This window comes from Notechis scutatus, chromosome Z (assembly GCF_049901735.1).
Source record: "Notechis scutatus isolate UNSWTSFEM ecotype Mainland chromosome Z, rNotScu1.2, whole genome shotgun sequence".
Classification (NCBI taxonomy): domain Eukaryota; kingdom Metazoa; phylum Chordata; class Lepidosauria; order Squamata; family Elapidae; genus Notechis; species Notechis scutatus.
Window position 1 is genome coordinate 48,802,206 of NC_142025.1, and position 26,561 is coordinate 48,828,766.

At 38.3% G+C, this 26,561-nt stretch overlaps 1 protein-coding gene across 4 annotated transcripts in view; it reads left to right on the forward strand.

Moving 5' to 3' along the window:
- RSU1 (Ras suppressor protein 1) overlaps positions 1-26,561 on the forward strand; it is a 92,060-nt gene that overhangs the window by 22,286 nt on the left and 43,213 nt on the right. For all 4 annotated transcript variants that reach the window (XM_026686201.2, XM_087947102.1, XM_026686203.2 and 1 more), the window contains 3 exons: positions 1,171-1,289; positions 3,697-3,779; positions 4,292-4,406. In XM_026686201.2, coding sequence (XP_026541986.1) covers positions 1,171-1,289; positions 3,697-3,779; positions 4,292-4,406 — 317 coding nt within the window. The remainder of the gene's footprint in view (positions 1-1,170; positions 1,290-3,696; positions 3,780-4,291; positions 4,407-26,561) is intronic.

The window sequence follows — 26,561 nt, forward strand, 5'->3', positions numbered from 1 at the left end:
TTTTTCCCATTTGCGGAGCTGGGGTGGGTGTAGCTTGCATGTGACACATCTTGTCAGTGGGCTGCCAGTTTGACATCCCTGATCTAAAAGGTACCAGACTGAAAGAAGCTTCTTTATAAGATATAGTCGAATAAAATTATTCATTAGTTAGTTATTTTAAAAAATATTTACCAAATATTATTCATGTTCTAGCAATTTTATCCTGAAATAAATACAGAAACAAAAAGATTGTTTCTTTCAAATAGCAAAGTGTTCAACCTTTTGTATCAATCTGAAAAACAAAATTGTGTCTTAATATTGTAGATACCTTACAGCAGGAGTGTCAAACTGGTGGCTCACAGGCTGGCTGCATCACAGTTAGGCCACGCCCACCACAGCTCTACAAATGGGAAAAACATCACAAAACATCACATGACGCGACGAGTTTGACACTTGTGCCTTATAGTTTCTCAGAATGGAAATAAGATAGAAATTACACATATTCAACTCTGAGTAAGCACGAGAAAGAGATTCACTTTGTGTTAGATATAGATTGAAGTAGAGAGTGGCTTTAACAGATGTAAGGATACTATCATATTACTATACCCTGCTAAATTAAAGCACATTTCCTTAACCACTTCGATTTCCTGATCTTGTGAAGAGCTGACATCCATCTTGAAAGTCTTATCAAAGCCACTTACAATTTTGATTTTTTAAAGAATGCCCATTTATTAATCTGTCTATATAATCCTTCCTGCCTTTTGGTATCTTTGTATTTGATCAGGGTTTTTTTTTATTATAGTATTGTTAGCTTCTTGTTTGGGATTGTGCAAGGTATTCTTGAAAAGACAACTCAAGTGGTGTGGTGGCCTCACAATCAGGAGGCTGTGAATTTGACCCTAGCTAGAAGCAGATATCTCTGGGCACACTGACAATATATCTGTTGAAAAAAAACCTCAGCATTGGCAAGAGGAAGGACATCCAGCCAGTAAACACTCAGCTTCATTGAGTTGCCCAGACTCTTCCCTGCAAGGGGTTATGGTGTCATAAGAGGATGGTTATTGAAAAGACAGTCCATATGGATTTTAAAATATAGTAAAACTGATACAGGCTATATATATACCATGTAAAATGTCACTATTTCTTATGTATCAAAAATAATACCAATTTACAACCTGTATTCATTTTTAGGATGAACAGGCTCAACACCTTGCCCCGAGGATTTGGCTCTTTACCAGCTCTGGAAGTTCTTGATTTGACTTACAATAATTTAAATGAAAAGTCCCTGCCTGGAAACTTCTTCTATCTAAGTAAGAAATAGGTTGTTGTTGTTTTTTAAATAAAACTTTAAATCATCTTGAAAAGTTGGTTTGCTTTCTCCAACTGATTTATTTCAGAAAGACTGTTCTAAAAAGAATGTTTGAGATATATGTCCCCTCCTGCGAGTCCTCTTGAATATTTCTACATAGCTTGGTGATTTGTATTCTTTGATCTATAGTCACCTGATATTTTTGAAATAAATGGACAAACAGGTGTGTGTGATAAGCTGCGCTTCACTCATATTTCCTTTGTAAAATGAAATTTGGGAAATGCAGTACTCTGTTGGGACCATTACAGGAGCTGCTGTTTGTGTCATGGAACGCTAGCTAGCAACCAAGTTGTGATTTACTTTCTTTTAATAACTCTTAGTTATATGTATTATAAATATCATGCTCTCAATTAGGATTTGGTATCTTCAGGCAAATGCATTTACTTCAGTGATGCTTTCTTCTGTTTTCTAGATAGGTGCATATAGAGATAGACATAGACAGATATAGTGCAAGCACATTAAGCTTTATTTTTGAAAGTGCCATTCGCTAAGCATATCATTTCTGATATGGTGCTCAGTGAAATCACAGGATCTCAAAGAAATCTTCCCACACAGACATTGTTTTTTCTTTGAAAAACAATGATGAAACACTATAATTTCAATTTATAGTGAGTTTAGGATGGAAGATTAGAGCCCATTGCTATGTCCAATCACGATCTCAAGCTAGCCTCCCCTAATCAGAAATTAAGAAACATATAAAAATTGAAACAAAACTTGGTTGTAACAAAGGAACAGGTAAGGAAGCCATCTTTTTTCCCCTTTTCCATTATCATTATGTGGGGATTGTGACAGAATATGAAACTTTATTTATATTCAAAAACTCAATTTAATTAAAAATAAATAAATATTCTTGCAAAACCCTATATTCAATATATGGGAATATTTTGTGTAGATCTGATTATTTAAAAAAATACACAGGTTGGGACAGAAATGCAATGGAACAATTTGAAGCTTGAAAATGAGAAACTAAAATAAATTTGCTTTTCCCTAAGTATGAGTGGGATAATCTGCTCAGTTTTGAATATAATTACTGTTTTGGAAATGTGCTTAGACATTTCAAATGTCTAATGTTTCATTAATGTTCTATAAACTGTTTTCTTAGGGCTCTATCGCTAGAATGATTGAAATATTTCTTGAACTATTCAGTTTGTTTAAGAACTAATGGACAGAATGAAAAAAAAAATACAATTAATCTAAATTATTTAAATCTTTGTTCTCTTAAAATGATTCTACTTTCTGTTTCATTGTGGAAATAAAGAGATTTTTATGATACATAAACAGTTTTTTTATTTCTGTGATGTTCTAGTGCACCAGTTTCTCAATATTTCATATTTTAAATTCACCAAATGTTTTATCAAAGAATCTGATCAGGAAAAAAGACTGTTTCCCCTCCCCAAGAAGAAGATACAATATAGTGATTGTGTTACAATATTATCAATAAACATAATTAAGTACATAAAACATTGCAACAATATTGCTAACAATACTGCAAATATTCTGATATAATAAAAATGGTTGTAAATGCATGTTGATTAGCTAAATATTGTAAAATAATAATTGTTGGCTAATTAGAGGGGAAGCAATGCTTGCCACTACGGGGACTATATTTCCACAAGCCTCAATTAGGAAATACATCCAATTAATGAGTGTGTGCTAATGAGCTGAAGCAGTATTTACCAGTATATGCACAATCTTCCCTTAAGCTGAACCCTCAAATTTCACCCAAATAATTTTTGGGAGCTAACTAGCTCATAACGTTGTTTTATTGTATTTTGACTCAAGAAGCTCTCTGTCAGAATGCTCTTGGAGGCTTCAAATTGCCTTCATTCTTTGCTATTTTCTCTCTCTTGAGGGCTCCTTCCTCATGTGGGGAGAGGAATTGTGTCTCACTGATTTCTTCTGCATATTTGAGAAATAATATCCTAGTCTATTTTAAAAAAAAGATGTTATAGCTTCTTGTTTCACAAACCTAACAGATGTATACAAAGTAATCCTTTTAGGGAGATTATGGATGCTAATTTGAATAATGGTTAATAATAAACTTGGATAATTTCTGGCTTGACAAATTAATATTGCGGTGGTGTGCTACAACCTGCCAGAGAGCAATGTAGTAGAATTTGTTAATTATGTCGGCCCTTTTGGATATAGATGTTTTCCTGAGGAGAGCAATAGTACATAAGCCAGTAAATCTAAGTTTGACCTGCTTGTTATTATTGTGAGCCTTGGGTATGTCAAAGGCTTTTCACCAAGTCAGGGTTATTAATCAAACCTGACACATTTTCATTGATCAGGTCTCAAATGGTCGGGTTGTATGCCACCCTGTTTATATATTGCTGTTTAATTTGCAGCCACCCTGCGTGCACTCTATCTAAGTGACAACGATTTTGAAACCCTGCCATCAGATATTGGGAAGCTCACAAAGTTGCAGATAGTAAGTAATTTATCTAAATTCTTGGGGGGGGGGAATCAATTTATTTTTGCAGTCCTAGTTTGAGTAGAATCAAATCAATTTGCAAGAAGTCATGGGAGTTTGTAGGAGTTATCAGCTCCTGTATTGTCTATTTTTAATCAGAAAGTACTTATGCATATATCGGAAGAATGGGTGGAGTGAAGTAGCAAAAAGGAAAAGAGGTAGTTGTGTTTCTGGCAAGTCTTGATCTACTTCTTTTCAGCTGAGAATTGACCTGACAACTTCATCATGTAATACACTTAATCTCCTTGCTAAATTGACCTATTTTCTAGTTATATATATATATATTGAATCATAATTTGAGCAGTCCGGATTTATGCTACATGATAAACCATGTATTCAGTTCAAGCACAATTAAGTCTTAATTAAGCTTAGCATGTTGTACATATGCAGTATGTCCTGTTTGAGTGTATTTTGTACAGGCAGATTGTTTGTCTCTGATTAACTCTTTAACTCTTTTATTTTTTGTAAAGCTTAGCTTTAGGGATAATGACTTGATATCACTCCCAAAAGAAATTGGGGAACTCACACAACTTAAAGAACTTCATATCCAAGGAAACCGTCTTACAGTATTGCCTCCAGAACTAGGTAAGTTTGGTACTTTGTTGAAGTCTAAATAGCCAGAGTTCTGGAAAATATATAATTTTAGATAGCTTTTATATTTCAAACCAATTATTGTTGCTTCTCGTTCTTTCCTCTGGTTTTATTAAATTCAGAGTGGGTATTCAAAATTTAATAAAAATCGTTGCAAGTTGGGCAACATAGAAGTTTGAGGGAGGGAGCGTTGGGAAGCCAAAGGATATAAAGTTAGTCATCACATGACCAGACCCAATTTTACTATCAAAAGTCCAGCTTTCCCAATTGAGTTTTTTTGCTAGATATTAACAAAGAAAGGTCACAAATCACAATTGTGACTGTAGAACATTGCAGCTGGTTATAATATGAGCTGGTTGCCAAGCGCCCAATTTCAAACATATGGCTGTGGAATGTGCATTAATGGTAAGATTGTAAGTGCAGACTGTACACTTTTTCCAAGACCATCATAATTTTGAACCATTGTTAAATAATCATAAATTAAGGATTATCTATATTAGAGTTAGAGTTGTCAATTGGCATAGAAAATGATTGGGAAGAATAATTTGTACCTTGCATTTATGGTGTTCCTCTCCATTTTTCTTCAAGCACATGGGTCATTTTTCAGGTTTCTGTTTGAACCTCAAAAAAGATACTGCTGATTTAAGAGTTATATCAATGACACTCTGTTTAATGATACAGTTCACTGGAGCAACAGCATCTTTTTTCAGGCTGACCAGGAACTGAAAAAAAGATATATGTGATTTAATAAATATCAAAGAGATACTGTCTTCCCAGTCATTTTCTATATGTAAAGTAGATGATATTGCACCTTGGAATATTAGAATATGCATTTCCCCTTTTTTTCAATCAATTAATATCTCACAGTCATTTAAAATTGGCTAAAACTGGATTTGCACTTACAATAAGTTTGGTTATACCACGAATCAAAGGCGAATCTTAATCAGTTATTTTTGTTTTGCATTCTTGTACCTTGTACCCATCAAGTATTATTGATGTAGGCAGGCCTTAAGATTTAAACTATGGTGTCAGTATGATGTAATGAACTACTGAATAATGGGTGAATTAGAAGAGTATTCTAAGTGATGGCTCCCTCCCAATGGAACATTAGCCTACAGAAATAAGATTGCCCCCCCCACACACTTGGACACTCTTTCAAAAGGCTTTGAAGACATGGGTTTGCCAGTGAGTCTCTGGGCATCAGGGTAATACAGAGCCCATCAAATACTTGTTTGATTGTTTTTACCAGGAATATGTGGATTTTGTATTTGGAATTTTTATTTCTGTAAGCTGCCTGCAGTCACCATGGGTATGTTGGACAGCTATATAAGATTTGTTAAATAAATAAAAATGAATTGCTGAACTATCCATCCGTTTTAACTAACTTTTCCAGAGCTGAAATTGAAGTTCAGCACACTTAGTAGACCTTAGGCTACCTTGGACATAGTTTTTTGAAACATAGTTTTGAAAATCATGATAAATAAAGCTTTTCAGAGCTTCAGAGGAGTACTTCAGCTTGATAAAATCTTGGTCAAAATGCCCTTGGTAGCACTGCTTCAACTAATAAGGTAACAGTCTCACAGTTTTGATCAACACGCTAAAAGGGGTTTCTATGCATGCACGGCAAAGCAGCCAAATGAATTGAATTGGCCCACTTCAGTGCTTATATTTGATGCATCAGAAGAGCAATGTGATTTTCTGAGTCCAAGTAAATTAGACTGCTGTCATAGTTTGGTCTGACTCAGTGCCTTTGGGTGGAGCTGCTTTATATAGCCTTGTAATATGAGCCCTCATATGTAAATATAGAAGTTGGTATTGAAATATCCAGGATTTTAAAGTTATGCACTGAAGTTGAAGACAGCTAGTGATTTATTGCAACTAAAATATTGCAACCAGTTACACGAAATGCCATGAAGCACTAAATTTATGAAACATGCATGTATGTGTGTGTATATGTTTCTTTGTGTAAAGCATACATATATATACACGCAAATATATATGCACATCTACACACTAATTATTTAAGAATTGGAGTTTTGTTTTAGAAGCATGTGAAGAGGGAGGTAGAACTGAAACAACCGGATACAATTGGCAAAATCAGTAGAACATGTCTTAAAGTGCATTGCTTTGGCTTGCTTGGGTGCAATGGTATTTAAAAAATTCAGCAAAATGCATCGTGGCCTTAAGTAAGGAACTCATTAATGGTAGAAAATGGTGCAAAGTCATCAGAAAAAGCACAGCCATCGATGAAATAATGAAAGGAAATTACACTGCTGTAACAAATTTTGTGGATGTGCAAAAATAATCATGTTATCTAAAAACTGATGAGTGTAGGTTTTATTATTGCACGCCTTGTTTTATATATAGAAACAAGTGATTTAACAAAATGTCAAGAGGAGGAAAAGGAAGAATAAAACAAAGAAAATACGGTATTTTGGGTAACAAGGGTGGAGAGAGGAAGCTGCTTTTTGTTCAGCTTTTGCATTATAGAAAATTATGCTGCATTTATCATGTGGCTGTGATATATTGGGATTTCCAGAGTTTGGAAAGTAAATCATGGATAACTTAAACAATGTCTGTCATTTGGCACTGGTAGTTTTTACTTACCATAAAATTAGCCCTGGTGTCCATCATCAAACATAAAAGAAAGGACTAAACTCCTGTAACAGCATCTTGTTTGCCTTGTAGTGTAGCAACCTGAGAAAAGTACAGGGATTCATTTCATCCTCATATTAAGAAGTCAGAACCATCCGTAAGGTTTGCTTTCAGAGGAATGCTAGTCATGACACTCTACATGTCAGTTTACTAATTTTATGAATTGAGAAATGCTTGACAAAAGAGAAAACTATATTCACAAGGAAGAAGGGGTGTACCAGAATAATTTCTAACCTAGAATTTAAGCAGATTTGTTAATATCAGTTGAGATCAGCATTTGTTAGAAATACTTTGAATGTGGGGTTATTTGGTCTTTTTTTTTTTTTTTTGCCTCTCTCTCCCAACACTTTAGATATAATATTTTCTTCTCAAGTGCCAGTGAAGCTTGATGTCCACCCTGTTCTTATGAGAAATTCATCCCTGCCAAGACTTGCATATCAATACATCCTCAGCGGATTTTGTCATGTCTAAGGCCTTTCTTCTTTTCTTTGGGAAACAAAGCACGTGGTGTCAGAGTAATAAAAGCTAAGCTTTTAAAGCATATAGCAAAGCTGAAGAAAATCATAGTTGGCTATAACTGAACAGTTCATTCTGTTCAGTGGCATTATCCCATGATTAGCCTTTAATAAAATTGGATCTGGAAGTATTTATATCTAAATAGGAAAATAAAATTAATTTCTTTCTTCATAGTATTGAAGGAAAATATATCCTTTCTGCTGAAGTAAAAAAAAGCACTTGAATTTAAGTTTTGTCATCTGTGGCAGACAAAGAAACAGAATAAAGAATGGGCAATTGAGAGAAAAAGTGTTAATGGATTAATAGAATATGTCCTATGGAAGAAGCCAAATATTGGAATATAATTTTAAAAATACTTGAATGAAGAACTCTTACTTTAACCATGTTCCTACTTTAATTCTTTAAAACCTGTTTTTTTTTCTCAGTGGAGAGGGTTTTTTTAAAAAGAAGGTGTCTATATAATGAATATTAAGAATAGAGTGCCTGTATTCTCTTAAGCATTTCATATTTTATATTTTAAGAAGTATTAGTTGACAAAGTTGGGAGAAATCCATTCCTCTTTTCAGCGCAAGATGAAGCATCTTTAAATCTTCATTTTTGTATAAGTCTTTAAGCATCTCATGTATTTTATTTTGTTAGATAACTCCTCCTGAGTGAATTACTTTTTTGGGAATTTCCTCAAGATATTTTAGATCTTGTGACAGAAAATCCAAATAAAGCCCTGACAAAAAATAAAAGATAAAATTAATGACCCTAATTTTTCTGCCCTTTCTGTAATTGTCCCATTCTGCATTATGTATAACAGGCTTGCTTTTTTCCCACCAAAATAACACAGAGCTGGGGTCTCCAAATAGATATTATCTTTTTTCAGATATGAATTTATTTCATTAACTTTTATAGTTCAGCAATTCATTTGAAGTTTTATATCTAACGAGTGAGAATGCCAAACTACATGTGTATGTTTGATTTGGTATTTTCAACCCGTGCAAAATTAGAATCATGGGCTCTTCCCAGATGAAATTTTTGAAGTATGCGTTTTACTTATGTTGTGCAATTGCAGCAGGCTGATTTTTTTCCCTTTATCCCAGAGGTAACATAGCATTTGCTGAATTGTAAGGAGTGGATACTGAGTGGGTGGCTTTTAAACAAGTCCTGTGGTTCTTTTCAGTAGGTAATAAAATGAAAAATCCAATATGCAATTGCAGAATAAGCCTTTGAATGAAATATGATTTTCTCAGAAGCTTTGGTCAGAGGGTTACCACTAATCATAGTACTGGCTTGCTTCCCCAGTTCTTGTTTGAACTAGCTAGCATAGATTTTGACAACCCCAACTTTAGCTTATTAGGTTGTCTTAGTCATAGTGCTTAATCCCACTGCCTGATCCTTGTTAAAACGGAAACACTGTTGCAGTCTCTTGTAAAGGAGGTAGAGTGAACTAGGGGTGTTCTTGGAATTGTTCAGGGACTGAATTGCTTCCAACAAGTTACTTCTTAAGAGAAGATCTGATACTCATATATCTGGCAAAAGAGCATTACAGGTAGTGCTTGACTTATGAGCAAAATCGAGCCCAACATTTCTATTGCTAAGCAAGACATTTGTTAAATGAGTTTTGCCCTGTTTAATGACCTTTTTGCATAGTTGTTAATCACTGCAACTGTTAAGTTAGTAACACAGTTGTTAAGTGAATCTGGCTTCCCCATTGACTTTGCTTGTCAGGATAACATGACATTGAGAAACTACAACTGTCATAAATATGAACCAGGTGCCAAGCATCTGAATTTTGATCGCATAACCACTGGGGGTGCTGCAATGACCGTAAGTGTGAAAATAGCAGTACCAATAACACTTAGGCTTATATACTACTCTATACAACTCTCTCTGAGTGTTTTACAATGTCAGCATATTGCCCTCAACAATCTGGCTCCTCATTTTACTAGCCTCAATGATGGAAGGCTGAGTCAAACTTGAGCCGGTCAGGATCAAGGTCCAAACTGTGGGAAGAGTTAGCCTTCAATTTTGCATTCTAACCAATGGTCATAAGTCACTTTTCTAGTGCCATTGTAATTTCTAACAATCATTAACAAATCATTGTAAGTTGAGGACTACCTGTACTGGGATAATGGAAGCTATTCCTAGGGCAACATATTCTTTCTTTTTGCATGAGTTAGATTTTTTTCTAATTACATCAAGCTTGTTTTATTCATAATAGGGTATGTAGATCATGGAAAATATAAGTTGAGAATAGAGAGAATCATCTTACTGGGAAATTCTAATTAGAAATGGCTGTGATGATAGAACCATGCCTAAGCCTCTCAAATTTGCTTCCAAACTCAAAATAAAAATGATTTACATTAACTTCTAAAATCATTAATTAGAAGTTGTCTACCTAAGCAGATGTTAAATGCCAGCATGAGATTTTGTGCCACGGAGCAAAATATCAATAATAATGATAATAATAATATCAATCAGGCAGGCAGGCAAATATGTGAGATAAACGTTGTTGTAGCTTACACTCAGTAAAACAGATACACAGTGCTAGTTAAATAGTTTATTCCAGTAATGGTTATAGCATAGTCAAACAGTCCATATATCATACACTATTTCAGTCCGTCCGGGGATTATTCAGTTGCAAAGTCCAGTGTCGAAAAAGAGGTCGTTAAACTTACAAATATCAGTCCAGTAATATATCTCCTTGCAGTAGAGATATGAAGAAGTCAAACCTCCTTTCTTCCTTCAGCAACAGCAGAGAACAAGCAGTTAGCAAACCATCAATCCATCGTCGTCAGCAAGTAATCCAGTTAGCCAGCAATCAATCCAGTTCTCTTGCTCCCTCTTATGACGATTTACAGCCGCACCCAAAATTACATGCTTTGCAGTTAAAGTGACACACACTTAAAAACTCACTATCATAGTCTATGTATATTATTTTACCCAAACTACGTTAGGTAACCTATGTTATTTCTAACATTCTCCCCTTTTGGGTAATATAATAATATATATATATCTATTTACATTCTTAAACCATAGTTATCACAACTTTCCTTGTGTTTGACTGGACCTTGGGCTTTTGTAAACTGATCAGCAATATTTTCTTCAGTCATGCAATATTCCAATCTTATTAAACCATTTTTTACAGATTGTCTTACATTCAGATATCTAAGATCTGTATGCTTAGATCTCGTTTTTACAGCAATATTTGTAGCCAACCGTATGGCTGCTTGATTGTCCTCATAAACTACAATAGAATCATTAACAGTTATTCCCATATCTAATAACAACTGTTTATACAGAATTAAATCAGTACATAATAAAGATAGACATGAAAATTCTGCTTCCATTGTGGACATACTTATGTGTTGCTGTCTAATTGACCTCCAACCAATCAGTGCTTTTCCTAATAGTATAGCCGTACCTGAAGTTGATTTCCTAGTGTTTATGTCTGTTGCAAAACTTGCATCAGCATATGCACTTAAAATCAGATCATCTTTTGGCTCCAAGTACAATGCATAGTGCATTGTCCTTTTAAGATATCTTAATATACGTTTTGTTGCTTGCCAGTGTTGTTCAGTGGGTTCAGCGTTGAATCTTGCCAATTGATTAACGCCATAGGCAATATCTGGCCTTGACCAATTACTAATATACGATAAACTACCAATTAGTGATTGATAAATAGTCTTATCGAATTTTGGACTTTGAGCATCAGTGTGGCCAAATTCCTGACTTATTGGAGTTTTAGCCGGTTTACAAAGTTCCATCTTGTATGTTTTTACTAATTGATAAATCTTATCCTCTTGAGATATCTTATAGCCACTTTTGGTTTTATTTATTGTCAATCCTAGATACTGTTTTATCTCTCCTAATTGCTTTAATTTTATCCTTTTACCTAATAATGATATTATTTCAGTAGCTTCATTATTAGTTTTTGTAATTAAGGCAATATCATCTGTAAACAACAATAATAATGACACTATTCCATTTGTCTCTCTCTTAAATACACATGGATCAGCTAAACTTGCTTTAAACCCTATATTGTTTAACTCTTTAACAATATATTGGTTCCATTCATAACCAGATTGTTTTAATCCATAGAGACTCTTTTTAAGTTTCCAACAGTCATTATTAGTTTTATCATCCTTGATTCCTACAGGTTTCTTTAGGTATATGTTGTGCTGCAATGGTGCATGCAGATAGGCAGTTTCTACATCTAAGTGATTTATAATATAATTCTTCTTAGCTGCCCACACTAAAGCTGCTCTCAAGGTTGTTGCTTTTAAACTCGGTGCAAATACTTCATCATAATCACATGCAGTTTGATTAAATCCTTGAGCTACCAACCTAGCCTTATGGGTAACAGTCCCATTTTTACCTGTTTTTAATTTAAATATCCATTTACAGCCAATGGACTTTTCACCTGGAGGTAATTTAACATTTTCATATACTTCCATTTGTTTTAATGAATTTAATTCTTTCTCCATTGCTTTATGCCAATCTTCTTGTTCCTTTTCTGGATACATTCTAAGTTCTTCAACAGTAGTTGGAACTTTACTAACTTGGCAAACTACACTTGCTTGGTACCTGTCAGGTGGTCTGGTTTCACGTGTTGAACGTCTAGGTATTACAGGGCTTACAGGTGGACTTTCATGTACTACCTGTTCTTGGTTATCTATTTCTTCTTGTTCTGGTCCTATTTCTTCCTCTTCTGGTCCTATGTGCTCTTCCCGTACTTCCTCTTTAATTGTACTCTTCTTATTACTGATTTGTGATTTTGGTCTTTTGTAGGTTTCTATGATTACTTCCTTACTTGAATCTTGTTCCAGTTTTTCCCATCCTACATGTTCTAGGAATTGTGCACTAGCACTACAGTAAACTCTAGGTGTACCTTTTCCCCAGAATCTGTATGATTTGTGATTAGATTCATAACCTACAAAGAATAACTTTTTAGCCCTATGCTGACCCTTGTGTCTCAGTTGTGTAGGAATATGTACCCATGCTGGTGCTCCAAATGTGTGAATGTAGCTTAGGTCAGGTTTTCTACCATGCCACCGTGTGAATGGTAATTCACCTGTTGTTGAGTTAACAACATTATTCAATATATGATTACCACACATTATTGCTTCTCCCCACAAAGTTTCAGGTAATCCTGAATCCGACAACATAGTACGAGCCATTGCCTGTATTGTTTGGCCTCGTCTTTCTATAAAGGAATTATGTTGTGGCCTATATGGTGCAGACTTTTTATGTTCAACACCTGCCATCTTCAGTCTATTTTGGAATTTATTATTTATAAATTCCGTACCATTATCAGTTACAAGAGTTACTAATTTCCTTTTAGTTTTTCTTTCTGCAAACTTCAACCAATTAAAGAAATTCTGATATGTTTCCGTTTTACTTTTCATTAAATAACAGAAACTATATCTAGAATAATGATCCATTATACTTAATATATAACGAGCACCTCCCACACTTGGTTTTTTAGGACCTGTAATATCAGCAAATACGACCTCTAGAGGCTCCTTTGTCTTAAATCCATTTATTCTATTTGCTGGTATTACCTTGCTTTTTTCTTGACTGCAAGCATTGCAGTGCAAATACTTACTGCAAGGCTTTAGTTTTATACCTTCAGACAGTTCAACCGTTCGCTTGAGCATTTTAAAATTTATATGCCCTAAACGTCTGTGTAACAAATGTATGCATTCATCATGAGGTTTAACATTATTATAAACTGTGTTAGCTACCTCTAATGAATTATCATTTAACACATACAATTCACCTTTTAAAGTTGCAGTCACTTTTTTACCTTCTTTTCTATTATGCAGTTTTCTCCCCTAAAGGTAACTACATAACCTAGTTTAACCAAAACTCTAACCGAAAGCAAATTAAACTTAAGTTGTGGTACATATAACATTTTTACATTTTCTTTTATGCAAGAACAATGTGCAATACCTTCACCTTTTGCTTTCATTTTCCAGCCATTAGCTAATGATATATGCTGTGAACTCGTGGACATTTTAACAAATCTTTTCTTATCTTTCGTTATGCAATGCGATGCTCCACTATCTTCAACCCATAAATTATTATTCACAGTTTCGTTGCTATACATGGCTAACTCTAAGCTTTTTCATCCTTTTGATGCCTTTTAGCATTTTGGCTGGCATTGTATTTTCCTTTTCTTGCAGAATCTAGCCAAATGACCTTTTCCTCCACAATTAAAACATTTTCTAATTGTATAGGCTGTCGAGATTCTTTATCTTCTTGTGGTTCCCTTCTGAGTTGATCCCTTTCAAGCCTTCTCCTGGCTTCTTCAATTAATCTGCCAGTAATGTCAGTTAATGTGAGGTTATCTTTTGGCAGTACTTCCAGTGAAGTTACATACTCGTCATAGCTCTCATCTAACGAAGACAAAATTATATAAACCTGATGTAGTTCTGTGAAGATAAGTTCTTTTTCATGCAGTTCCTGAAAAATTCTCTTCATTGTGTTTATATGAGTCAACATGTCTCCATTCTTTTGAAGATGTGTTCTGAACAGTTTCCGTGTAAGATTTATATGTGCTCCTACAGTGTCTCGAACATAAATCTGCTTTAAATTCTCCCAACATTTCGCAGCTGTTTCTTCTCCACGAATATGGACAAGCTGCTGGTCACAGAGTGTCAGTCCTATTATACAGAGAGCTTGCTCATTCTTTAGTTTATATTCTTGTATTTTCTGGGCATCATCCTCATCCTCCGGATCCCAAGCATCTACCTCTGGTGGGTTTTGAATTATACTCCACAAACCTTCTCTGCGTAGAAGTAGGCTGCATTTCATAGACCATGAAACATAGTTTGTTCCATCCAGTTTGGATATTAGAGACAAACTTTGTAAATTGACTTGTGCCATCTTTTTCTGGATATTAAACTATAATTAATAAAACACAGCTGTCTGTTTACAGTATTGTGTAACTACACAAACTCTCACTTTATATATAAGCCTGTTATATCCTGGTTAGTCTGACTGTGTAGCTGGGCCCATAACCAGTGTTAGGGATATACACCCTAGCAGAACCTGCACGGCAGTCAGGCAGGCAGGCAAATATGTGAGATAAACGTTGTTGTAGTTTACACTCAGTAAAACAGATACACAGTGCTAGTTAAATAGTTTATTCCAGTAATAGTTATAGCATAGTCAAACAGTCCATATATCATACACTATTTCAGTCCGTCCGGGGATTATTCAGTTGCAAAGTCCAGTGTCGAAAAAGAGGTCGTTAAACTTACAAATATCAGTCCAGTAATATATCTCCTTGCAGTAGAGATATGAAGAAGTCAAACCTCCTTTCTTCCTTCAGCAACAGCAGAGAACAAGCAGTTAACAAACCATCAATCCATCGTCGCCAGCAAGCAATCCAGTTAGTCAGCAATCAATCCAGTTCTCTTGCTCCCTCTTATGATGATTTACAGCCGCACCCAAAATTACATGCTTTTTGCAGTTAAAGTGACACACATTTAAAAACTCACTATCATAGTCTATATATATTATTTTACCCAAACTACGTTAGGTAACCTATGTTATTCCTAACAGTTATTATTCTAAAATATTTAACATTCTGATCCTGAAATCTTGTTTACTTCAGTAAAAAGGGCTTCTGTCTCTCATGATAGCATGACCTATGCTTGGAAGCAGCTTAGCTACTGGTAGATTCAACCATACCTGGCAGATCTTGGTAGAGAAACCTGATGAAGTATAGTCAAAACACAACCGTGTTAATGGTAAACACACAAAATAAATAAAGACTTGTTTTTTTGCCTGATCAACAGGGATCAGGCACCATGGCTTCTGGACATCAATCCTAAGCAATCAGGACAGCCTGGGAAAAACAGCAAAGCAAATTAAATGGCCAGTTTGAAGAACATTGAATAATTATGAAATGCTGCTTCAAATAAAGTCCTGAAATTGAAGAATTTACTATTCTAATTACTATTTGGAAACACAATTAACCACTTTCAGAAACCAATGAACAGAAATTAATGGATCAAAAAAGATTTATCCTTAGAACAGAGCTTTTAGAGATATCGCATCGCAAGTGTTGGAACAATTAGCTACAAATATTAATAATACAGATATTCCTTGTGCAACAATAGAAGTTGGGATCAGAATTTCCATTGCTAAGCAATGCAGTGATAAAGCATGACCAATCATGTGACCAATTGCTTAGTAATGGCAATTCTCATCGCTGCCATTAACCAAGAATTGTGGATTGTTAAATAAGGACCTGATGCAACCATGACTTGCTGCTGACTTCCAATAAACAAAGCGAATGGGGAAGCTGGCAGGAAGTTGCAAGTCCCTCATTTGCAAGCAGCGTGTTCAAGAGTGCTATAGAAGAGTGCTAGCAGAGCAAGTGTTGTGGAGCTTTGCTGATGGTTGCAGCAGAATCTTTGAGAAAAAGCAGTGCAATTGACTTATTGGAAAAATATGCAACCTCCCTGCTGTTTTCACTATAGACTTTCCTTATAGGATAATAGCAGGAAAGGTTGCAAATGATGATCACACTGGAACCTGCAATCTGCAGAAGTATGGGTTAGTTGCCAACCATCTGAATCACAGTCACATAAATCTGCTGTGATGGAACTTTAAGGACTAGTTGCAAGTGTCTCTTGTTCAGCATCATTGTAACTTTAGACGATTATTGAGCAATAATGATTATTGATCATTATTTGTAGTATTGGTAGCCTTCCCAAATAGACCAGACTGGAAACAAAATCAGATAGGCATGTAGTACTTTATAGTAAAGCTACATTAACAGAATTTTAGACGAAAGTTTACATTTCTCACAGTCTTTACAATCTGAGAAGGAAGGAAGGGAGAGTATGGGGTGTGTGTGGTATTTAGAGAACTGTTTGAGCAGCTCAGGAAGGCCAAAGAGGAAGAGTGCAGCATGAGCACAAGGAGGCCAGAGGTGGAGGGCCTGGGATTTGTGCAAGCACAGGGAAAGAGTTTTCATGGTATGTGCAAGCATAGGAAACCTAGGGACAGAGGGCACGGGGTGCGTAATATTTGGTGAAAGGCATAAGCAGCTTCAGATAGAATGCACAGTATAACCAGCAATTGACTTCCATGAAAAAGTGGCAAATCATTTTAATAAAGTGCTTCAAAATGGAAAATTTGGAAAAATAGTATTTAAAGTTCTACTAGTTGTCATCTATTTTTGCATGCAATTACAAATCAATTCACTTGCCAACAATATTCAAACAACTAATTGGTTTATTTGCAAGTGCAAATTTAAATTACGGTACATATTCAGAAATTGTATCCACATGATCAAAAAATCAGAATTAATGAGATTAAAAGATTAATTATTGATTGAAATGATGGTAAAAATGTCCAAGGTAAACCAGTTTACAAAAAGAACTTGGATAGATTGTTAAAAGGGTTTTATTGCCTGCGCAAGTAGATACAGAAATTTTTGGAAATACCGTATATACTCGAGTGTTATGTCCCACCTTCTAAAAATAAACAGTTAAGGCTGAAAGCAGCAGTCCTTGTAAAGAAAGGCAGCAAACAGGAAAATGTTCACAGATAGCTCCAATAAGTAAAAGTTCCCACGAACTAAATCCAAGACTCAACAAGATTCTTCAGATCAAAATCCTTCACAAAATAATTCCAATAAGTAGAAGTTCCAACGAATTAAATCCAAATCCCAACAAGATATTTCAGATCAAAATCCTCCAGACTGTGCTCTTCAGTTCTCTCTTGCAAATAGACACTTTGTTCCGGACAAAGTGCAAAGTCATATCTCTCCCTTTATAGAGTAACTAATTAGTCTAATTGCTGGTCTGCCCTCCTACTGTATCCTCGTTGGTTCCTCCTTGTCAGGAGACGTCTTGTCCTGACATCTACCCAGCAATCATCCAAATTATCATCTTCTTCACCTGAAGATATCATCTGTTCCTCATTATCACCCGCTCCCCGGCTGACCACCTAATTGAAGGGTGGAGGAGTTTGAAGGTTCAAGCCGACCTTGCAAATCAAATGCATTCATCTCCTCCTCATCGTTAGAACTTGCTGATTCATATAAGTCCTCCTCGCTGGAGCTGTCATTCAAAAAACCTGTAGCAGATGCCGGAATCACAACACTCGAGTATAAGTCGACCCGAATATAAGCCGAGGCACCTAATTTTACCACAAAAAACTGGGAAAACTTATTGACTCGAGTATAAGCCTAGGGTGGGAAATGCAGCAGCTACTGGTAAATTTAAAAAATAAAAATAGATACCAATAAAAACTTTCACTAGGACAGTTGAAAATAAGTTTGATGTTCACAATTTCCTCTTTGAAAGAGACCAGTAAATAGGGAACAAGAAGATGAAGAAAAAGAAGTGTGTTTTTTCACACTTTTCACACTGCAGTGAACAAAAATGGCATCATAGGAACAGGCTTATTCTCAGTCCAAAGGTTTGTTTCTGATTTCTTCCCTGATTTAAGGGAAATTTGGGAAACGATCTCACTATCATGAAAGGTTTAATTGATTCACTAACCCAAAAGGAGATGATGATGACAGTGGGAGGCAGGAGTCACTCTCTCCCTTGCAAGAAAAAGCAAGAGCCGTTCTTATGATCTCTCTCTCTCTCTCTCTCTCTCTCTCTCTCTCTCTCTCTCTCTCTCTCTCTCTCTCTCTCTCTCCTCCCTCCTCCCTCCTCCCTCCCTGTAATACATGAAGTTCTTTCAGCACGCCATGCCGCAGCACTGTTGCAGAGACCTTGCAAATGCAAAATCTCGGGTTTTTGCATTTGCAAGGTGCAAAGCGGCGGGGTGGATCGCGCGACTGGAAAGGGCTTGACTGTATTACGGGGGAGAGATATCATAAGAACGGCTCTTGCTTTTTCTTGCAAGGGAGAGAGTGACTCCTGCCTGCCACTGTCATCAACATCTTCTTCTTTTGGGTTAGTGAATCAATTAATTTGGGAAATGATCTCACTATCATGAAAGTCAGTGTTCTCTGCCCGTGGGGCGTTTGAAGAAAACGCCCGCGGCATATCCACGCGCGTGTAAGGGGAATCAGAAATCCCTCGCGCTCAATGCCTAGCACGGCAGAAGAGAAAACGCAGCTGTGAGCAAATACTGGGAAAACCTGATTGATCAGAAGGAAGGAGGCAAAAGAGGGAGGGGTGGTGGTGGACGGAGGTCCCACTGGTATTTGTGAAACACTTGGTCGGCAGCGCTTAAAGTCAACGTCCTCGCCTCCCACCCACCCAAAGTCATGAAGTCCCCCAATTGCGCAGCCCAGAATCGCCTCCCTCAGGGGGCAGCAACGACGCCCGGTGTTTCCCGAGACAAGAAGCTCCGCCTGCAATGAAAGCGCCCTGGCTCTAGGCTCGCAGGCTCAGAAAACAACGCGAGCCGAGGTCACTTCGGCCCGCTCAGCTTCGCTTTCCTCAGCCCCAGCTGCTTTCAGTCCGCCGGGAGGAGGGGGAGGAGGTGGTGGCGGTGGCTCGCGTTGTTTTCTGAGTTTCTAGGCTCAGAAACAACGCGAAGCCGAGTCGCTGCTCCACTCAGCTTTGCTCAGCCCCAGCTGCTTTCAGTCCGCTCGGGGAGGAGGGGAGGTGGTGGCGGTGGCTCGCGTTGTTTTCTGAGCTCTAGGCTAAAAAACGCGAGCCGAGACGCCTGCTTCCACTCAGCTTTTCCTCAGCCCCAGCTGCTTTCAGTCCGCCGGGAGGAGGAGGAGGAGGAGATGGTGATGGCGGCTCGCATTGTTTTCTGAGCCCGCGAGCCCAGAGCCTAGAGCTCAGAAAACAACGCAGAGCCGCCACCACTTCCTCCCCTCCTCCCGAGCGGACTGAAAGTAGCTGGGGCTGAGGAAACGAAGCTGAGCGGAGCCGGCTTACCTCGGCTCGCGCTTGTTTTCTGAGCCTAGAGCTCAGAAAACAACGCGAGCCACCGCCACCACCTCCTCCCCTCCTCCCGAGCGGACTGAAAGCAGCTGGGGCTGAGGAAATGAAGCTGAGCGGAGCCGAAGCTACCTCGGCTCGTGTTGTTTTCTGAGCCCGCGAGCCCAGAGCCAGGGCGCTTTCATTGAACGGCAGAGCTTCTTGTCTCGGGAAACACCGGGCGTCGTTGCTGCCCCTGAGGGGAGGGTGATTCTGGGCTGCGCGATTGGGGACTTCGTGGCTTTGGGTGGGTGGGTGGGTGGAGCGAGGACGGACGGAGTCCGTGAAGTGGGGCTTGCCTGCCCTTGCTGGCTGCCTCTGCTTCCTTAGGGGCGGGAAGGGGGCTCATCTGGACCAAGGGTGAGTCTCCCCTCAGTTTCCCTGAAGGATCTTCCGTCGCTTTTGCCTTCTCCCTACATCTTTCCTCTGTTAAAATTACTCCCCCCACACACATACACTTATTTTCGGGCTGATAGATTTCGTGTCTGAGCATTCTCACATGGCGGTGGGTCTTTCCCCCCTAAAACAGTTAAAAAAAAAAGAAAAACAATATATCCTCATGCAAGAACTTTTCTGCTTCCGATTACCCCCATGCTTAAAAGTTGCAAAGGAAACACGGAAGTAGGGAAGCGGCTGCCCAGCCCGGAGCTCCACACCATTTTTTTTCAGAGGGATCTCACCGAGTATAAGCCGAGGGGTTTTTTTTTCCAGCACAAAAATGTGCTGAAAAACTCGGCTTATACTCGAGTATATACGGTAAGTGGCATTAGAACAGACCTCCAGAATTTGTTTTAAAAAAACTATAGAAAAATGGAAGATAATTTTGATGGTAAATAGTGAAAAATTAGAAATATGAACACTAAGAAAGATTTTTTTTTCAAGGGGAATTCTTTAATTCCATTGCTGCTTATGATCTCAGTAATAAATCTCATTCATATCCTGAATAAAATAAAATTTGAATATGAGCTGTAAAAGCAAAGTGGAAAATATTTCACTTGTTATAGAAAGATGATTTGAAGGTATATAGAGAATCAAAAAATGATGTTGAATCCTTACATAAGAATATATTGTACACTGAGGATATCAAAATAAAATTTGGATTTGACAAATGTAACTAAAAATATTCAATTATATTCCTTTAATTAAATATTAGTACTAATTTTGTAGCTTTCTGTAACTTAAAGGTATATGATAAACTTCTGATGATAAAAGTGATCTTATGCAATCCTTAGCTGATAGAATCATTTCTTGAATTTTTCTTGTTGACTTGTAGATACCTTGTAAGTTATATTTTTGTTCTTGTAATCCATTTCAGTCTATAACGTTTTTACATTTCATATATATATATATATATATATATATATATATATATATATATATATATATATATATATATATATATATGTGTGTGTGTGTGTGTGTGTGTTTTCTTAAGTTTTCCGGGTACTTACATGTATGGCCTTCAGCTTTGTTCGGTATTTTCCCACATCATTTTATAGTTGTGCTTTTAAAGTTAGAACTGTAAAGTCTGACTCACAGACGACACATAGAAGCCTGATGATGGCAGATGAGATTCTGCTGAATGTTGCTACAACCTTTAAAAGCACAACTATAATGATGATATATATATCCTTCAGCTTTGTTCGGGTATTTTCCCACGTCATAGTAGTGGTGCTTTTAAAGTTGTAGCAACGTTTCAGCAGAATCTCATCTGCCATCATCAGGCTTCTGTATTTTGTCCGCCTGTGAGTCAGACTTTTACAGTGGTTTCAGATTTAAATTTGGGGCAGCCTATTGCTGTGCCGGAATGGTTTTTTCTTCATCCTGATTGGTTGGGAGTCTTGGTCTGTGTTTATTGGTCTTGGAGTTTGCTGTGTTCTGCTTGATTGGTGTCTCTAATATCTTCTGTCTGTTTTTTGGCTCTTTTTGTATCTTGATTGGCTGGCAGCATTGTGTTACTTTATTGGAGGCCTTTAGTGCAGCTTGGCTTCGGGTAAATGGACGGCTATCATTAGTTAGGAAGCTGGGTTTCATCTGGGTGCCTGGTTGGGATGTGTTTGAGCTGGAGGTATCAGGAGGGATCTGTTTGTGCCCAGGTGTTTGCCTGGCTTGTGGTGTGGAGATTTTTTTGTTTGTGAGTGCAGGCTTCCAAATGATTGACAGCCTGGTGGAATCATCTCTTCTATTCATGCTTTCTGGTCTTTTTTCAATCTCTATGGCTTCCCTGATGATTCTGTGGCTAGGGTTTTCTATAGTGGCTAGGGTTTTGGTGCCATTGAAGTTGATGCTATGACCTGTGGCTTCCATGTGTTGGACTAGTGAGGAAGTGTGTTCCAGCTTTTTGACTGCATTTTTGTGTTCATCCAGGCGGGTGCTTATTCTTCTATTGGTCTGTCCAATGTATGTGGCCGGGCATGATGCACAGGGGACTTCGATATGCCTTGGTTTTCCAGGTCAATTTTGTCTTTGGGGTTTCTGAGGATGGCTGCTATTTTTCTGTCTGTTTTGAAGGCAGTCTTGATGTGGTGTCTGTATAGTATCTTACTAATTTTGTCTGTAGTGCCTCTTATGTAGGGCAGGACAGCTGTTCCATGGGTCTGTTCATCTTCTGGGTCTCTATTATGTCTCAGTGTGTTTTTGTGGATCAAGTTGGTGATTTTGCTTTTGTGGAAGCCGTATGGCTGTCAATATTTTAGTCAGGGTGCATAGTTCAGTCTTAATGTGTGTCTTGTCTGCCAGGCGTTTGGTTCTAGTAATTAGTGTTTTAGCCACGGAGTTTATCTGTGCTGGGTGGTGGTGGGATTGGGCGTTGAGGTAGCGGTTGGTGTGTGTTTTCTTCTGGTATATGGTGTGTCCTAGTGTGCCATCTGTTTTTTTGTAGATTAGTACATCTAGGAATGGTAGTTGTTTGTTTGTTTTTGTTTCCATGGTGAACTTGATTTTGGGGTGTGCGCTGTTTAGGTGTGTTAGGAAATTATATATATATATATATATATATATATATATATATATATATATATATATATATATATATATATATATATATATATATATATTCTGAGGTTCTCGGTATTTGTATGTGGATCTTTGGTTATTCGGGTTTCTCCTGCGTAAGATTGGAAGTATCTAGGCAACGTTTCGATGAAGTCTCATTCATCATCTTCAGGCTTCTGTCTTCAGCTTACCAGCCATTTGGAAACCCGCCCTCATGAACAGACGAGTACCTAACATGATGAATGACACCAGACCCACACCCACGAGGGCCACACAAGATGCCACCACCACACTTCCACGTAAAAAGTAGACTCACACCCACACAGAAGATGAGACACGACCACAGACCAGAAGCCGCACTGCAGCTGCATCACTACCCACTTCAAACCCCTCTGAGCCATACATGAAGCGAACTGACCCCCACCATGAAGATGCAGCACGACCACGAACTCAAGCCAAACAGCAAGATCACAGCTCACCAGCTCAAATCCCCCAGTAACTAAGACCAACCTGAGCACAACCAAGCCCCCACCTGAACAGAACACACCTCCAGCCAATCAGAACATGGCCAACCCCCAACCAATCAGAACACAGCCAAACCCCCAACCAATCAGAACACACCCCACCCAATCAGAACACAGCCAAGCCCCCACCCAATCAAGTCACACCCCACTAGCAGTTAAAAGGAAGAAGCAGCTGCAAGCTCACATCACTCTGAGAAGCACAGAGCTGAAGACAGAAGCCTGAAGATGATGAATGAGACTTCATCGAAACTTTGCCTGGATACTTCCAATCTTACGCGGGAGAAAACCCGAATAACCAAAGATCCATATATACATATACATATACATATACATATACATATACCCTGTTTCTCCAACAATATGGCCTCCCCCAATAGGAAGGCCCAGCATGTTTTATAGGCATGAAATGAAATTAAGCCCCTCCCCCAAATTAAGGCCTATATTAAAATATGCGAAATGGTGGGGGGGGCTTGCCGTTAGGAAGTACTTTTGTTGCACACCTGGATATGGTGCTGCCTGCGTTGACCCCAATACGAAGTTCCCCACCAACGCCGAGGTCAGCATCCAAGCTATCGCCGCCTGCCCGCCCAAAGATGCAAGGGCGGGGGAAATTAAGTCACCCCCAAAAAGACGGCCTAGCCATTTTTTCGGGGCTCAAAAAAAAATAAGACCCGGCCTTATTATATGAGAAACACGGTATATATATATATATATACATATACATATACATATACATATACATATATATACATATACATATACATATACATATACATATACATATACATATACATATACATATACATATACATATACATATACATATATATATATATATATATATATATATATATATATATATATATATATATATATTATTGCTGGATTAAATTACTTGTCTAACCTCACTGACAAAATAATGTGTGTCAAGGCATCTTTTTTCAATGGATAAGTTTTCAGACTCAGAAATAATAGCTAATTAGATCACATACTATTAGTTCAGAGGCTCATAATCATGGAATTGATGTTGGCTATAAAACCTTAATATAAAATATAGGAATCACAGTCAACCTCAATATATAAAACCTCAATATATAAAATATAGGAATCACAGTCAAAATAGATATTGAAGAATATATTAAGTCATTCTTAGTTGTTGGCACATTAAGGAGAATAACACATATATTTTTTAAAAATTCAAGTACATTTTGGCTATATCCACTATGGAATTGGAAAATATATCTACATTTACCAGGCACATATCATATCTTATTACATTGCTTAGATAAACACTTTTGGCTGGAACTTAAATTTCCAAAAAACATTGATCAAAAATATGATACCTTTTGTTTCTTCTTTGTATTGTGTTATTATTCTAAAATGGAATTCAGCCAGGGGTGGGATTCAAAAATCCCAGCAACTGGTTCGCTTCCTGGTTGCTCGGTGGGCGTGGCCTGGTGCACGTGGCTTACTTCCTGTTTCCAGCTTCTGGTGGGCCTCCAGAGCCCAGGGATGCCATTTTCTCCCTCCCAAGGGTCTGGAGGCTTCCCCTCAGGCCTCTGGGAGGGAGAAAATAGCCTCCTCCAGGCTCTGGAGACCCACTGGAAGCCCGGAAACAGGCCTATTCTGGACTTCCGATATTCCAAGATGGCCATTTTTTGCCCTCTTAAGGGTCCAGAGGCCTCTCCCAGGCTCTGGAGGCCCACTGGAAGCCAGAAACAGGCCCATTTCCAGACTTCTGGTAGTTCCGGCAGGGTCATTTTTCGCCCTCCCAAAAGTCCAGAGGCTTCCCTCGGGCCTGTCAGAGGGCGAAAATGGCCTCCCCTGGCCTCTGGAGGCCCTCCAGAAACTGGAACAGGCTTGTTTCCAGACTTCCGGAAGGCCCATTTTTCCCCGTCCCAGAGCCTCCATGCAGACCCTGCACTTACCTCCATCGAAAATGGGCCACGTGGAGACTCCTGGAAGGGGTGGGGTAGATGGGGCCAGCTCATTGGGTCAAAAATTGGTTTGGTGAACCAGATGTAACTTTAATATCCGGTTCGTCTGAACCGGTCTGAAGCAGTAGAATCCCACCTTTGTATTCTGATTTGAAATCTTGCTTGAAATCTCAATAAGTTTGCCAATTGTACCCACTTAAATATAGATATTCTGACATCTGAGAGTGCTATGAAGCTCTGGCCATCATGTAGCTTATGCTACTATCATGGTCTCAGACTACAGTATATGAAAGAAAACTTCTTTACATGTATTCTTAATCAAATCCTTACATCATTTTTTGATTTCCATGCTAATCATATAGTTAGTAGATATTTCATAGCAATCTTTCCAGCATTACTGGAATTGTATAATACCTTCTTTGGTGAGGTGTGTCTGGTGCTTGCTTTACAGATAATCCTCACTTAACTATGGTAATTGAGACTGTAATTTCAATCACAAAAGCAATATGATTACGAAGTGCAATGTCACGTGACTGCATCACTTAGTGATGGCAATCCCAGTTGTCCATATAATTAAGTGACAATTGTGGGTTGTTAAGTAAGCTCCTGGTGGTTTGTAAGCAGGCCAGCAGGCAGGTAACTTGCCTGTAGTGCAAAGTATATGGATAAGGGAAGCTGTGTGGGTGACCAGCACAAGCATTGTTGGGCTTGCCTGGGGTGGCTCATGCCGAGTAGGAGAAGTACACGGATTACTAATACCATGATTCAGGAGTGGCCGCTGCCAGGCAGGAGAATGTGTATAAGTAGTTGGCAAGGAGTAAGCACAGCAATAGATGTTGAGAGTTGTGATGACCCGGGGCGGCATGAAGGCAACCCAGCCAGAAAATAGGTATGAGTCCCTTTATTTGCTCCAATTTCGCCCCCAACGTCCCAGTTACTCTCCAGCCTGGAGAAAAGCTCTCCCACGAATCTACAACAGCCTCTGGATACAGATACTCCAAATGCTATAAGCAGAATGACTGCAATCAATCAATCCAGCAGGGTAAGATAATGAATCCAATAATTCCAGCAAGGTAGATAAGCACATAGAAGCATGGCAGTAATTCACACAGACAGAAGGAATGCCAGGAATGCAGGCTAAAACTCACAACATTAGATAAATTCACTGTTTGTCCCTGACAAACACCCCTCCCAGCTGCCTCTACTTTAAATTCCATCCCCAGGTGTGTCTTGTGAAGAGAATCGGGAGGGGGGGGGGCTTTTCCTTCCTCGTAAGCATGCAATCCACATTGTTCTCTTCTGCATTCTTCCCTGTGTGCCCTAGGATGAGGAGGGGGTGGGCCTTGTCTTCATATGAACCCCTCTCCCTTGTTCTATCTCTCCCCCTGCTCTGCCCAGCCCTTCCCCAGTTTCCTCCACAGCCAACGGAGTGACTCCCACTCTCTGTCAAGTGTTCTTCTTCCCCCTCAGATTCAGATTCCAACAGGGGCATGACAAGGGACAAGAGAATAGGGCCCACATCCAAAATTACATGTTATCAACCCTGGCTTACCTCACCTCTCACATGGTAGTTAACTCAGCATACCTTCTCTCAAATGAAACCTTCTATTTCAAATC